The sequence below is a fragment of the Varroa jacobsoni genome, unplaced genomic scaffold, assembly GCF_002532875.2.
Source record: "Varroa jacobsoni isolate VJ856 unplaced genomic scaffold, vjacob_1.0 scaffold_840, whole genome shotgun sequence".
NCBI lineage: Eukaryota > Metazoa > Arthropoda > Arachnida > Mesostigmata > Varroidae > Varroa > Varroa jacobsoni.
In genome coordinates, this window is record NW_019213742.1 from 127,343 (window position 1) to 143,407 (window position 16,065).

At 40.4% G+C, this 16,065-nt stretch overlaps 1 protein-coding gene and 1 long non-coding RNA gene across 2 annotated transcripts in view; both read left to right on the forward strand.

Annotated features, from left to right (window-relative positions):
• Positions 1-756: 756 nt before the first annotated feature.
• On the forward strand, positions 757-3,666 carry LOC147752974 (uncharacterized). The gene is made up of 2 exons (XR_015312623.1): positions 757-2,371; positions 3,446-3,666. It is a non-coding gene; the product is annotated as an uncharacterized LOC147752974 (long non-coding RNA).
• Positions 3,667-6,818: 3,152 nt separating this feature from the next.
• Positions 6,819-16,065, forward strand: part of LOC111264254 (uncharacterized) — a 38,527-nt gene continuing 29,280 nt past the window's right edge. The window contains exon 1 of the mRNA XM_022839970.2: positions 6,819-7,244. Coding sequence (XP_022695705.1) covers positions 7,235-7,244 — 10 coding nt within the window. The 5' untranslated portion in view covers positions 6,819-7,234. The remainder of the gene's footprint in view (positions 7,245-16,065) is intronic.

Consider the following 16,065-nt stretch of genomic DNA (forward strand, 5'->3'; position numbering starts at 1 on the left):
ACATATGCATGCCTTCAGTTTCATACAGCGTTGATACTGTACGTAAGTAATTACTTACGAAATTTATAACTCTAAAAGCTTTATTTTTTTAATTTTTCTATATATAAGGTGGTGCCCTCAGATTGAGTAAAAATTTGGCTGGCTCTTGCAATGGCCGTGCGTTCATTGACTACTTTTAGTAGCGCAAGACGAGAGCCAGTTTTTCCTAGGACAGCATAATTATGTAACATAATGCGTCGTTTTCAGGATCCATGCGAAAAGCATTTACTATCCAATATTTCCGTGCAGGACGAGCGCTCCTTAGCGTAAAGGCTTAGTTTTTTTTTTGGCTAAAATGCCGCTTTTTATGAGGCTTATGAAAAAATCTGTGGAAAATTTTCGTGACGAAAACAGAAATATCTTTAATAAAATCTAGATTCAAGAAGCTGGAGATTTCATAGAAGAAAATGATGATGATGATGTCAGTTGTTAATTAGCTCGACCAGATGAGTTCCGGTGGTCACTCTGTTTAAGAACTTTTGCGTTTTTATAAACTTTTTACATTTTTTCGGTCTTTTTCATCCCTCGTAGATTTGTAATTTTTGGCTCGCTACTAACTCAAACATTAAAATCGTTGGTGTTATTTTTTTTAAATACAGCATATTTGAGCAACACTTTAACGAATTCACATTCCAGTATGGCGAAAGGCACGATTGTTATTAAAAAAGATCAAATAGAAAATTTTGTTATAACTAGTTAGGAGGTTTATGCACGGAATTGAGGCTGTACTCACGGTGGAAGGTGATATCTTAGCCAAACGAAGGTATAGAATGAAAGTATTTTTGGAAATCAAGTGGCGTCTTTTGTAGGCCAGTAATAATCACCTGAAGTTTTATCATTTATGACATACCTAACTAATATAATAATAAATATCAAACACTGAGTTGGGTTATATAACAGCAAGCTTGCATGTATTGAACACACATATATTGAATAACAAATATCTAAGAAGATGAGCAGCGGGCAAAATGTCAATGTAAGGGCAATTGTTTCGGAAAAATAGTTTTCAAAACTTTTGTAAAATTTCGTCCACACTGTTCAGTAATAATGGTACTATGGCATTACCATTAAGTACAGGATATAATCTGACCTAGTAATATGAATTTAACTTAAAATAACAGATATATGTTTGTGTTGTTTCTGTTTAGTTGTGTATAATGAAAGTTTTTTTTCCAAAAACGTTTCTTGCTAATCTGCCGACCACTCGAAATTACACATTAAAAAAAAACGAAACGTCAGATAAATTTTCAGTTCATTATATATGTTCTAAACTGTAGTAGGTCGCCAAGTATTTCTAAGCTGAATCAGTGTGCTTTCGTGGTAATGCATAGCCAGATATACAGATCATATCGCTTTCTTTATGAAAACATTTATAGAGCTTAAAGGAAAAAATCTTTCATTTAGGCGTTTGAGCTCGACTCGTATTATTACATAGGACGTGAGGGCAATTTTAGTAATCCGTTCGAAGACATGTCGGGCTCTATACTGCTGAATACAAGAACAACACTCCGCTTTGAACGTCCACGGTAGATGGAAGGCAGTAAATATTATCTCGTGATAACTGATTATTCATACGTAAAACAACATTTAGTAATTGCACATTTAAAAATAGGTCATTTACAATGTCCGTATTTCTATAAAAATAGCCTAACTAATCCAGTTTTATCGTTGCGCTTAAATTAGAAGGCTATATTTTCGCTTACGGTTTAAGTCAAATTTGTGAAAAGAAGATGAAGCAGGCCCCGCTTAATTTGCCATACGTTTTCTTTGTTTCGAGACGACCAAAATCTACATCAATGCGATAGCGCAAAAGGCGAGCAAATAACAAGGGGTAATTTCAGTTCTTTTTGAATGCCTTCAATGAAGACGTACAATTTTCACGTAAGAACTAGGAGAGCCTCAGTGGGCATTTTATACACCTTGAAAATCTTAGCAAGTTGTTGGAGGTGCAAAATCGATCGAGCAATTATATCAAACTTCGAATCGGTTGTCTTTACTCTAATCCTTCAACGGCCTTCCGGTGAGATAGATAGGAAAGACTGGGTGATAGGCTGAGCATGACGGCAAGGCCAATAGAGACGTAAAAGTAGATCTAGACTCAGGTAAGTGGACGGCACCGTCAGCGCTCCTCACGTCGCATGTGGCAGTTTGGCTAGTCACACTTCAACGGGACGAAAAATCATAAAGAGCTTTTACTGTGTTTGTCTACTACTACTCTTTGCATATTTTTGTGTTGATCGATTTAAGTGGTGCTTCATGAAGTGTGCACGAAACTTAGAAGCCGTGGTCTAACCAAGAAAAACGTAGTTCGAGAAATTCACCAGTACAACACGTATCTATATATGCTTATCTCTTTCTACTATTAATTCTACAGTAAACTTCCAATAACTCAGTATTTAAGTGAAGCAGATAGAGGGTGTCAACGCTCCTGTGCACCTGTCAATTCTTTAATAATAATATATTTTAAATTATATTAACCGCGTACTTTGTTTGTTACTAATATTTTTCTTACCTTATTACTAAGTAAAGGTTGCCAAGGTGATTGGGGTTCGGTCATCAAAAAGGACATTTCTGTCCTTTTTTTCAGATAAAAAACGTACCATTCTATTTAACTTCTACCGGCCAATTATTTATTGCATATTCGCTGCCATTCTCTACTGCGTTCTCCCATCTCTGAGTCTGTGTGAAAGTGTAAGATTTGATACTGAACGACTTGTTCGGCCTAGTTTTAGAAGCCTACTCATTGTCAAATATATGCTTATTGAAAAGGTAATTCTCCGACGGGATGAAATTTGGAGAGTATTCTGTGTGCAATATACTGGGCCATACGGGCCAATGTACTGGGCAGATCGTTGTTGACCGGCCTGTTTTTTTCGCGAATATGCCAGCACATAAGACACTTCTACTTCTACCAAACGTCATCGCTTTGTCGAAATAGAGATCTGGCCCAAATTTGAACTTGGGCGTATATCCCTTTTTTTTTTTTCGCTGCTTATATAACAAGAAGGACCACTTTGAGTCGACTGATGACGATTCTGCGTAAAAATCCAGCGTTGTAGCCGCGTGATGCTCTGTACCGGGCGGATGTTTACTCATTAATGTTCACTAAGTTCATGCGGCGTTCAGGTTTCCAGTTTTTACGTAAATTCCATAGATGTAAGACGTCGATAGTCTTATGAACACAATGTACTTTTTGCTTTATTTACAATTTTTGTATCGACCGTGCTGCTTCAAAAGCACCTTCGATCAGTCCTCATCGACCTCAGATAGCCGACCGAAGCGAAGTGCATTTTTTCGTCCTAAGGTACCACTCATGAACATTGCAAGCCTTTTACATATCTATATCTATGCACGAAAGTGGCGCTATGTATACTCGCTCATACATTCAAGATAATGTGAATTTCAGATTCTTACCCTACGATAGCGTTATCGTCGCGAACGAGATGCTGTTCGGCGATGCTTTAATGACGGGTAAAGTTTCTATAATCTTTGATCAGCTACGTAACGATCTTAAAACGTGACCGCTTTTGACAATTAAGTATATATTCAGGACTGCTCTTGTCAATTCAATGGTGAGAGCGATCACGGCATTCATAAATATAGCCTCTTAGAAAAAAAAAAATAGAACTAGTACGAAGAACTAAAATGATCAAACAACGTTTTTTTTAATACGGCATCACATTTTTTGTAGCTCGCATTTATTTCTGTGGTGAATGTTCGCTTCCGTAGATGTATTGTAAACGAATAATCTTTATTCTAAAATAAATTATTTATTCACAGGATAATTACGTTATATTCCAGATAGTATACTGTGAAAATTATACAGCTGGCCAATTTGATCCTAAAACATAGCACTGACTTAATGTTGGGGTACTCGAGCTTATCCACTAAATCAGCTTGGGATAAAGCGCAGAATTTTGATAGGAAGGGCTTCAAACGTCACCGTTCTCATGTGGACATCAGATAGGGGGCATTTAATAGGCTTACTGGTAAACTAAAAAAGGATAAGTAATAAAAATCGCTGAGTGTCAATCTTCCGCTTTGTCTAAAAGCAGTCAGTTTTCATAAGACCGTTGAGAAAGGGTTGCTGTATACTAAACAGACCTATAGTCACGCTCTGCCGTGGCCCAATAATGGCTTTATACGCAGCACGCACTGCAGTGCGCATATGAGATTACGGTAGTAGAATTTCGCTCAGTGCGCCGACTTAGAATAACGGCTTTGCTAGCCTTTGTTAACGCCAAGACGGTGTCCCAACTGCTTTAGAAAATATCATATAGAAATGCCGAACGCCGTGTGACGACTGATTAAGTGACGTACTGAGGTGGCTAACCGAAATGGAGTACCGAATGAGCCAGCTAGAGTATGGCAGGAAAAGCTGGCTTCCTGCTATGTGCTGAATTATTTACGTGCGTCTCTAGTATGTATTTTATTTCGTATTTCTAACGTTGTGATTTTGGCCTTCTGAGAAAGGGTTCAATCTTAGAATGTTTACTACCTAGTTATGGATTCTACTATATTGAATATCTACGTAAACTTGCTCATAGCACAATGCTGAACCCGAATTTGGATCTATTGCGAGTGAAAAGGCAGCATATTGAAATTGGAAATGCTTAAGGGCTTTTGTGACAAATTCAGAAAAATACGTTTGCCACCTCAGGTAAGTTTCTTTGAGAGATTACTAAAACACGGGTAGATTTTGCGGCACTACCGCTATCCGTGCACACATATGTAACCAAAACATTTTGATCGACCTGCTGACCGTTAAAAATGCTCGCTTGGGAAACAGCGATCTTTGACCTCTTGGAACTCTGCATTCATCAAGACATCTTCCTAGACCCCGTATCTGTAGATCTATCTGAGTGGGTGTAAGCGGGTGCAGTTGCGACGGTCGGAATTCCAGGGGTACGTAAGCTCGGGGGTGTATTGTCTTAGCTGACATCTACCTAACGATTTCACCTATGCCTTTTACACGATCTAACATTGGCTACAGAGCAAACACAGTAGCTTACGGGATATCTAAATATGCGGTATCTCCGTCGACTGAATTCTATAAACGGTAGAACAGCGTGCAAGCCTATCGTTCCACTGATTTGTTACAGATAGCAAGGCGGTACCGTTCGGCATTATTTAGACCGTGCCACTGCTATGGATCGAGGCAAGAAGAAACGCCAAAAAAGATTCAGATTGATCATGAACATTCATGACTTTCAGCGTACAGTTGCTTTATAAAAATTGAAAGTGATCTACTGTTACAAAGTCGAGACTCAGACCGAGCTTACGCTCTATGATGAAGCGGCCACGCTCAGCTAAAATTATGTGACAAAGTGTTCGTTCTATCCGATCGTGCCCGTTGCGTAGACCTGGTTCAAGTCATGACTCTGCTACAGAATTACTTGAATTCCAGCTTCCATGAAACAACCCGATGTTAGGAGTCATAAGGATTTTTTATCAATGTTTATCCTTTTTTCGATGAAAGGAGCGGCATGATGCAGTGAAAACGTTTCCCAAAAGTTTCCCCTTAATCCTTTGTTTGACGCTCCCCATGATGCGCCGCAGTAAGATGACGTAACTCCAGTTCGTTTTTACTTTTCACACATAGCCATTATAGTTAGTCATAGGAGAGGTATCGGCTAAACTCTCAAACCATTATTTAGTAAATGAAATTTAAATCTTACTTAAATGAAGAAGAAGAACAATGAAAACATAATTGAGGCCTATAAGAAATATGATTCACTTATTTGGGATGACATCAGCAAAACAGCAATAGCCAACGACTTCCTACCGTCATGCACCCGTGGTCCCATAGGTTCTCATAGACGAAATTTCTTTAAAGCCAAAGGCATCTTAGTTCTGCGCACATAACAACGATACGACTGATGGAGTATAGTCAATCTTCATCTTGGCTACTCAAACTACGTTCCTGCGAACGTTAAAATAATTATGTAACAAAGACAATGCGGACTACGACAAAAATTATCTAACGTTAACCAACTATACCTGATAAAAATGGCGTATTATTCATTGTTAAATGGTTTAAACAAACGTCGTTCGAAATAGGGACCTGGTTTAATCGGAAGATATTCCACGGTGCATCGCCAGCGCGTCTATCTACCAAGTGTATTAGCACGTGAAGCAATCTACGGTCGACGACTAGTATAAAGACACTGCACCATTGGATATAAACATAAAAACATTTATCATATTATGATTCATATACAGTGTTTGTTTTTTGTAGCCTGGAACGTTCACGTTACATAACGACTGAGTCGTGTGTGACTCCCCTATCAATAAAAGTAGGTTGTATGTTAAAAAGAGGTTTAGATTTATGGTAGAAAAAGCAGCTGCTATTTTAACTGGAAGCCTGCCTTCTGTTTTGGTGTAGACATATGCATAACTGTGTACACATCAAATGCGTACGTTTTACATAGTAAAAGGTGTTTTTGGCTTTGCGCAGAACTACTGCCCATGTGACAAGTGTTACTGTAGCAGATACCTGTAATACGCACGCACTTCAGCAGCGTTAGCTGACGGGGTACGAAGTGTTCCGTTCATTCCCAACGTTAATGCCCACATTTTACATAAGACGCGAGAGTTTGCGGCCGCATTGCAGGGGCGGGGCCCTGTTGTAGCAGATGGCGACGTCACGCCGAAGGCTTTTCGCTATTGGTCGACTGCCCATTCGGGGGGTACGTAGCCTAGAGGACACGGCGGAGACCTGCACAGATGGGAAAGGGCCGGCGCGCTGGTTTAAAAGTGCCTCCACAGGCAGAGTGGCCATGGGAAAGCTGGAGAGTACTCAACCACCGTGGATGCACTGAACAAGGAACAAAACTGCGACACGGAGAAACACAAGCAGAAAGTCCAGCAACAGCAAATAATATTACCAACTTGTCATTTGCCACTGACCCTGAAGAACGGTGCACACGAGCCCGAAGGGTAGGCTCATAAACGGGGCGGTTAAAGAGGTTAGAAACTTACTAAAGAACGCATCCAAGCAGAAGTCAAGAAGTGTTACCCATCACTGCATCCAAGACAACGAAGGGCAAAAGAAAGACCAAAGCAGGCTGAAAATTGTGCCGACCATCGCAGAAAGGCGTTCTGCTTTTGCACGAGATCTCTTTCTGTACGTAGACTAGCCTCGGCACGTAGAAAACCCGACTGACAACAAGTCCCTTCGAACGTTCGAAAAGAAATGGCCAAAAGTAAGTAGAACTTTACACAGCTTGAAACTAAGAGCCCGAAACTGTTTACTTATAAATACGCTTAGCCATTATTAGTGAAAAACGGATCGGGAGAAGTTATCAATGTACGCGCTAACTGTACGAATACATTCAAGCATTAGTAGGTTGTGCTTGAACCCATTGGCGGCTTACAATGTTAGTGTTTTAAAAATTCTAGGTATATTCGCTACCTAAGAACAAAGAAGAAAGCACTAATGTTGTTGAGTATTACCGCGGTCAGACGGAATTGTTAACATGATGAGTAAGGTAACTGCCGAACCTCGGCTCAGGTTTAATTAGTTGCCAAGTTAGGCAAGCTTCAATTGATGTCGGCCTACTCGATTTAGGGTTAGCATTGTAGGAGTTCATAGCACATGTAGTTCAAAGTTAAGAAGGCACTGCGATTGTGAGCATGGTTGGTCATCAAAGAGTGTTTCGCGAATCAACGAAATGTGTCTAATAACTATATTACCAATGCATCCTTCTATTTTTTGCCTATCGTAAGAATAACGGTAGCCATTAGTGCCATCTGTAACACAATGCAAACTGAATTCAGTTTGTCTAGTAATTATAAAACAGGAATGAATCTGTTATTATTACTGTTAACTATTCCTAGTAGATTCCGCTGTTCAAAGTAACTTAAGCCTACAGGTAGATCCTGCTCGCGACTGTCTTTAGCACAACGCTATCATTTCTCCTGATCGGTGTTGCCCATAAGCACAGATACGCGACGATTTCACTTTACCCAAATACAGTGTCTACTATTGGTACGCACCGCTAAAAAGCCTCCGAAAAATCAGCTCAGTCGCTGTGTCATATGGATGACACGCAAACCTAGGAAGGGCGTGACAAAGGCAACATTCTGTGCTCTCGATGTGTGCTTCGAACTTGGTTGAAACAACGACAGAGTAACAAGGACTCGTCGATGCATTATTACTACAAAAAGCAAATGGCCAACTGCCACATGGGCGACTGAATGCTATGTATACTGAAACAATTGGTGCGTCGAATCATATGCGCCGCGCCGGACTAAAAGTTCTAACCGAGTAACTCCGGCAAAGGTAGGACCCTTACGTCACCGAAAACACATGGTTTTCGTTTTTCTTGTACTTGGCTTTCTCCTATAATAATCCTGTGTTCCTACAACTGGCAACATGAAATTCCCGTTTCTATACGGCGAAACTGTAAACCAATCGAAAACATTTACAGAGAATAGAGCAGAACGATTTTGCGTTGTTTGCTGTTTCGGTTTTCAAACAACAACTAAGTAGTTTGTACTGTTACAAGCTCAAACCGAGAATATCGAAAAAAAAAAAAAAAACAAAAAAAACTCTTAATCTGAATAGTATTTCTTAGAAATGTTATTTATGGAGCTTCTCAGGTTTAGTGTCGCTTTTGTTTCCCTGCAGAGCTGCAACGGTCAAAGTTATTTCCTCTTATTCGATTTTATTTCTTCTATCGCTATCACGTACCAGGCTTACTGTATGTAACTGAAGTATTGGCCCGACTCCCGTCTTATCGAGCCTAGTTCCTCTTAGTCTCTTGGCCATTTGATCACTTCCTGATATTTGAGAAAATGTCTTCCGTCTGCCACTAGCGCTAGACGAGACCCGTGACTGACTTCCAAATTCGATGGATGCAAACATGGCTATTATCAATGCGTTTAATGGAAACACTGATTTAAGACGGGACGTTTGAACGCGAGCTTAAAATACGCCCCCGGTTTGAATTTAGAAAGACGCTTTGAAAGGATGCCGTTCTCTAAAGGCAAGTGCTACCCATAAAATTAACAGTTCGAAGGTAGAATGGGTTGCTGATTTAGACAAACCACTTATCTATGCGTATTTGTGGCTTTGAATTTCTGACGACTTGTCTGCGCCTAGTGCACGTAACGAAGCTACGTCCCGTGCAGCACATTCGAATTAGACGTGCATAAGATCGGTTTGCCCCAACAAACGAACGTCTACGTATACGATAGGTATGTTTACGTTGAATGTGAACATCTGTGTAGCCAACGAAAATGGGATCTGTAATTCAGACAAGTTAAAGAGTAGTCGATCACCCGATTACTAAAGCCATGTCTTGAGTTGCACCTATTTGTTTTCCCTGAAAGGCCGACGGCTGAAGCGCCGATGTATACGATAGAAAAACGAAATGTTTGCCACAACAGTATAACGTATAGTATAGAATAGTAGAAGGGCATAGTTTGAGCGCCTTTTCGCGCTCAGTTTCTACCCATCGTCACGAACTAAGTCGCTTCAAACATTACTTCGCTTCATATTTTTATGGGAAAATCTCTGACGGGAACGAACTCTCCAGTACAATAGTTCTTCTTGTCAAGCAACGTATTCTTAGGTGAGACGCTGTGTCGGATACTAAATAAGGTCGCTCGTTCGTAGAACCTGCAGCTGGCCAAGGGAATACTATTCTTGGATAATTATCTATTATTGCTTGATGCTGCCTGTAGTGGTATTTACAATAAGGTACTTCGGAACTAAAGCGGATATATTAGTTCCGATCGAATCTTCTCAGGAAAAGCGCCGATGTTTTTCTAATCTACTTTGCAGTATCTAATAACCGCTAAAATGAACGCTCAACTGTATGGCGGTTGTCGAGTCTCTAAAATAACCAAAGGCTGACTCTTGCTGAAAGCGTTCCACAGCTATATCTGAAGTTCCATAATGAATGATATTTACATACACGCAACATCTTTTACCGTAAGCTTTCTTTCTCTTGTCTAGCTTTCTTCCGAGATGTAATAGTTTATTGAACTGAACGTACAGGTACGCTAATATCTCTCTAGACAACGGCTTCGACAACAAAATACAGTGACTGGCGTCACCTGACGATGACACGAGTGTGCATATATCAGCCAATAGCAAAAATCACTCCTTCATAAAAACTACGTATATTCAGTGGGGAATTCGCTGATGACGATACCAGTTCTTATAACTGGAGGCGTAATAGAAATGAGAATAATTTCTAGTACCGAGGATAATGAGTCCATACGAAAGCTCTCAGATGAGTTAGCTTATACATTAGTTCTATTGTGTTGATAATAACAACATAAACGCGTGCTGTTCGCCTCTGTTTTAAGATCTAAAATAAGTATACATTTGTGGATGATGAAAAGGTGATAAAAACAAAAGCGGTCAAAATTATTACATCGTGTTTTTTCGATGGCTGATATTGGTTTTCTAAGTGGCTTCCGCACGCAGACCTACCAGCAGATCCCCTTACATAGTGATGAAGATATACTTCCCATAAGGACGCGTAAGGATGTCTTCATGTGTTTTGAGAACTACTATTAATTACAGTGACTCGTTCTAATATTCCTAAACTCCTTTCCGTTACGATAGTACTTTACAATGATCGATGATTTCTGCAGAAAGATAATGAGGAGTTTACTGTTGATTCTGTTGTCCGAGGTGGAAACTCGGACAACAGAATCAACAGTAGAGCACCCCTAACTTGATTAATGCATAGCTTTAATATAATACTTTTCGCTCAGTTTGTGACGTTCGGGTGAAAAAAGACTACTTTACGGAACTTTACTACGGACCTACTAATCCGTCCGTCTATTGACGCTTGCAAGCGTACCATTAGAAACCTCGTGTCCGTTCATGTGGAATATAATTAGGTAACAGAATGGCAGATTTTTGCCACACCGTAAGTATCAAACATCGTTCAATTTTTTTTAGCAAAAACCTATACTGTCTACAGGCTAGGAGGGGTTGATGCTGATCAGTTTAGTCATGAAACATCTTTCATTTCAAGCATTGAAAAGTCATTTCAGTAGCCAGTCCATAGCCTCCGTAGTCCGTAGCCAGAACATAGGCTGTTTCAGTCTAAACATTTAGCATCTGAGGATAGGTTATCCACCTTTCTACTGCGTAGAAAGCCTATGTAACCCACTATAACTTTGTCACCTTATGGTGTCCTGTAGGACAATTGATAACCGCTAGATCGCTATTGTACCTGCACATTTGTGGCCTGCTAGAAAGCGCTGGACGGGTGCCAGTTTCGCACTTTTTGACTTACGGACTGCTGACACAGAATCTGAAAGGCTTATTTACACAGAGTGTTAAGCCGCAGGTCAAGCTGGCCTTTTGTTCTGGGGGGGCTCGATTAATGAGTTACTTGTTTAGCTGCACGCTTAGCTTAGGTCAGCAGTCCATGCATATACGCTGCTTGAGCAAACTTACGTTAAGTAACTTGGTAAGTGAAATGGTGATATATATATATATAAGAAAGATCTATATTAGTCGGATGAAAGTGGATAAGGTGCATTATTCTATAAAAGACAGATGAATCTTTGATGCTGAGGCTTGATCTTATGTGGGATGTAGCAGGCCATCCATCTAGGGACTCATCGTTAGGCTATGGACCTGAACGAATGCGCATAATACAACCTAAATTTTGTGGTCATTTGGCGTCATTGAAACGGATACAGACATAATCTAACGCCAATATGAAAATGGTAGCACTTGTCAGCTCTTCTGGTTCAGATGTATAGGTTCCGAACAACGCGTCTGGCTATTTGGTGCCCCAACTTCAGTCGAGTTGTTGTAAATAACAGTTTAAGAACTGAATTTAAGGGACAGCGGGTCAAGTAAGCTAGGTTCGTTTAACTAAGCGAACGCTCTTGTTCAACCCAGTTATCTCTGCCAACTGATTTGTCTGGTAAGGCAATGCATTACCTTAATTGTATTCAAACGATAGCTTAATGGCGACACACAGGCAACGGCAATGAAAGATAGATTCGTTCAAAGATAGCAATAATCTGCTTGTCAAAGACGACCTTCCGAGATGATGCCTTCAACAATGTGTATCACTCTTTCAGTTACGCTTCGCTTCTTATTGTTTTTGTTATTGATTGTATTGCGAGCCAAGTTTCTTGAACACTGCCAAGTTGGTTTCTAGTTGGAAGAGGGTTTTCATTGGATTGTATGTTAAACCAAAGACAGTGTTTCTCCCGCATATCAAGTGGGGCGTCCTGCAGAAACAAGTCCTGCAAATACATTACCCGATAGACTCATATTAAATATCTATCGCTCAGAAAACTACCGTGTCGCGAATCAGAATCTAGAACTAAGTATTCGTCAACGAATAGTCAGGATTATCCGTGCATCGTTCCATAGAATCAATGTCATCTGATAGTAGCGTTGTGTCCTTTTTGTTAGTTAGGTGCGCGTGTGAAAGAAGAGTCACCGCGCAGGCCTATCAACTGAACAGTAGCTAAACAGGCTGAGCGATTTATCTAGTCCTTCTTATTGGACGAAATTTGAGTTGTTATTCATTTTTGCTATACCTTGTTATTGATTGTATTTCAGGCCAATGAAAGGCTTTTTGAACACACTGCCAAGCACTGAACATGGTTTCTACTTGGATTTTTATTTTTATTATTTTAACAGTATTTTTATAGTTCCTCTTTTCTTAGGAGTGTTTAATTATTAGATGAATTTTTTGCGAGGCTTAGACGAGCTTTCTGCTCTCCAACTTAATGTTGGGTCCTTCGTGTACAGGATTTCTTGTTGAATAAAGCGCTACTCTAGCTGTTGTTCGGGCAGCATCGGTGCTATCTTCTAGTGGCCAGTGGTCCGGCGTCAAGCGGGCTGTGTTTTCGGCTTGGATGAAGCAACTTTAATATTAAGAACGCTATGAATGTGAAGCAATACTGGCAACTGAGTCATCGCTAGCCTCTGGATAGAGAAGAAGGCTGTGTTTGTGATTAAAAAAAGACGTGTGCCAGCACATGACGGTGAGTGGGTGCGTAAACGCAAGCCAGCCAATTTAAAAAACGTGCGATCCTTGTATAGAGTTAGAAGAGAAGGCCTGCTGCCGACGTCTGCAATGAGCGTTTACTTTCATGGCGTATTCGGCCATGATGGCTCTTCATTTCAGTCTCGCCGCGCTGTTTGGCTTTCTCAGAGCGACAGATTGCTGGCCGTTTCACAAGGGTGAAGCATGCTTCCGTCGATCGAAATGATACGGTTTCTTGTTCGTCCGGGTGTACTGTCACGGAAAGCGGTGACGACGGTGTGAAAGAGAGGGCGGATAGACAAAGCAAATAGCTAAGTCACGCAAGAACCGCACGCCGTTGTGTATGGTTCAATTGATGAGTGATTTTGTTTGCGGAACGGCGTGGCCTGTAGTTGGCGCCATTTTATCCTGGCGCGGAAATCTTATCCGTCAAGCAAGCACATATAATAGTAGCGTTCTTTTATCTGTATGGAGCGGCATGCGCTGTGTGAGCACGATCTAAGCTAGCGAGCCAAACGCACTGCCATTTTAAAAACGGGAAATTGTTGTATTAATTTATACTAGTCAATAGATGAAACGCTTTATTTACTATAACATTGCTTATATATATATATATATATAGTATCGTATCGTTTGGCTAAATTAAGAAAATCTAGATATTGAGCTCGGAGTGATTTTCGACGAACGGCGAATGCGTTTAGTAGTTAATACAAAAAACTATTTTGCTCAAGCTTTGTATCAAAAGATGACACCTCGTTCTGTAATTAGGAAATAAGGCAAATGTTATCTCATTGAAGCCAATAAAAAGCTAGTTCATTGATGTACAAAGCTGATTGTCTTTCAACAGCGTCTTTTCTCAGATATATTGAGCGTCTTAAATAGCTTGTAACCTTGTGGTTAGCTTGTTTTACTCAAGTTCAGTGTCTCTGTTTGGGTCTTTCGGAAAACTATTATATTTAAGGCTTTCCATAGTTTGTAAACTGTCATTCAAGCTAAATGAAGCCTGAATAGGCACACCAGCTTGGAAGATCATGTAGTCCTTATTTCCATGTATCTGACACCTACAATCCAATGATTTTTACGACTTCATTCGAGAACGCCTTTTCAAAGGCGTTACATCTAAGCCTTTAAAATGACGCCTGGTAACACGCGGAATAGATTTTATATATATTCCGTTGGCTTAATCTAATCAGGAGATCTCTATTACCAATTGACACTTGGCTCGCTTTTTGTCAAACTAGCTCCTGTTTGATGCGCCTAACCCGCGGTTTGGAGGAGACCGTCTTTGCTTAGTTGAGTGACCCTAGCGTCGTTTGCGTTGAAACTCGTTTTAAAGTATCAGTCCTCGCGCATAGAGTATGGCTCGTTGACAATGAACTCATATCGAAAGCATCTGTAAACATAGTCTTCTACATTCGTTTTGTGATCGGTGCGAAGCTGTAAACTATTCTACATTTAATTTAGAGCGGAGTAGATGCTCGATGTGATCAGGCACGTTTCTCGTGCGCATGCAACGGTCTGCACTGGAATACCTCTGTCCGTAAACAAGCTGTTTTAACACGCTAAACTATTACTGCGTATCAGATGCGTTAGGTTTTATCTGATATTTAGGGGGAAACTCATGTCAAGAATGATCTGTTCGTGATCAGTGGATCTAACATACTAACTGGTAACAGAAATATATGATATAAGGTATTTGGAAAAGCAGCATCGGCAACCCAGCTGTTATACAACTACGCCTTTCATGGATTCGGATTGGCTAAAGATTATGGGTCTCTTATCGAAACATTCAACTTCAGTTCAGATGACCAACTTGGCCTTCTCTGCAAGTGCGAATCACTTGCGCGAGTCTATCACCTTCTCTATTTAGGAATTAGGATTTGTATGTGTGATTTAAGGTTTTCGAGAATCCGTGAAAGAGCTTGCTCAGCACTACAATACCTACCTACCTACTTACCGAAAACCCAATGCTAAATTGAGAGAAGCAGAGGTAGAAGTCAGAAGTTTTTTTTGGAAACTTTTATTGAGACGACTCTGATTAAATATCCCGAGCTTTCGTGACGCTTTACAGTCAACGCCATGTACCAAAACCAGGATGCAGACGACCAGTGTTTCTGAAGTATATTTGAAAATCGTAAAGACTGGGTCGTTTCGATTTTGTTTACTGAACTTTGTCAGATGATATTACAGCATATATTGATAAAGTACGATTATAATTTCGTTAGATAGCAGAAAGGACGGCAGCCCTCTTCGAGCTAAACTGGAAACAAGTCGCCTCTTATGTATGTATAACTGACGATAAAAAAAAAGTCCGTTCCACTGCATAAGGCTAATAAAATAGACACCGAGTCCCTATCTCAAGACGAATGCCATTGTAGTGGTGTCGCAACGAGCAGAGGCGAACTGTCTTAAACTAAAAGGGAAGGGTAGATGTAGGTTGCGTCCACTTTCCTCGCAGCTAGAGCCATGCGATTTAGCAGTCGCTGTCAAAATGTCGAAGATGGAGCATTTCTATTAGCAACAGCGTTAGGATTTGTATAACCAGCGTTTGGAGACCGAATACCGGCTCCTTGTCCGCAGCCTCGTTTGCCGGCTTTCTTAAACATTAAAAAAGGGAACTCTATTCAGTCCTTACTCCTAAGCACTGGATAGCTAGGAACATTCCGCGAACTTTTTAGGAAGCTGTGATTTGTGTTCTTATTTGTAATAATTGCAGTTTTGTCTCCGTGTCTACGCTCTCAACTGTACCCTCTTCGAGACTGAGGTCACAACCGTTGTCACCGTCTTACTTTCGCACAGTTTTTGTAATAGTCTCTCACATGGCAAATGTGGTGAAGACTGCGATAGGGGCGCAACGATATGGCGGATGCAGATATTTTTGAAGAATCTATAAAGCATAAGAGAAAAACGAATGTTTTCCACTAGCTGAATTTTGGTTCGATAATGTACCGACACGATATGATCGTCGTTCCAGGAATAACAACGTTGTCTGTGATACAGAGCTTGACGGTACAAAGAGTTTGGCCTACTGGGATTACCC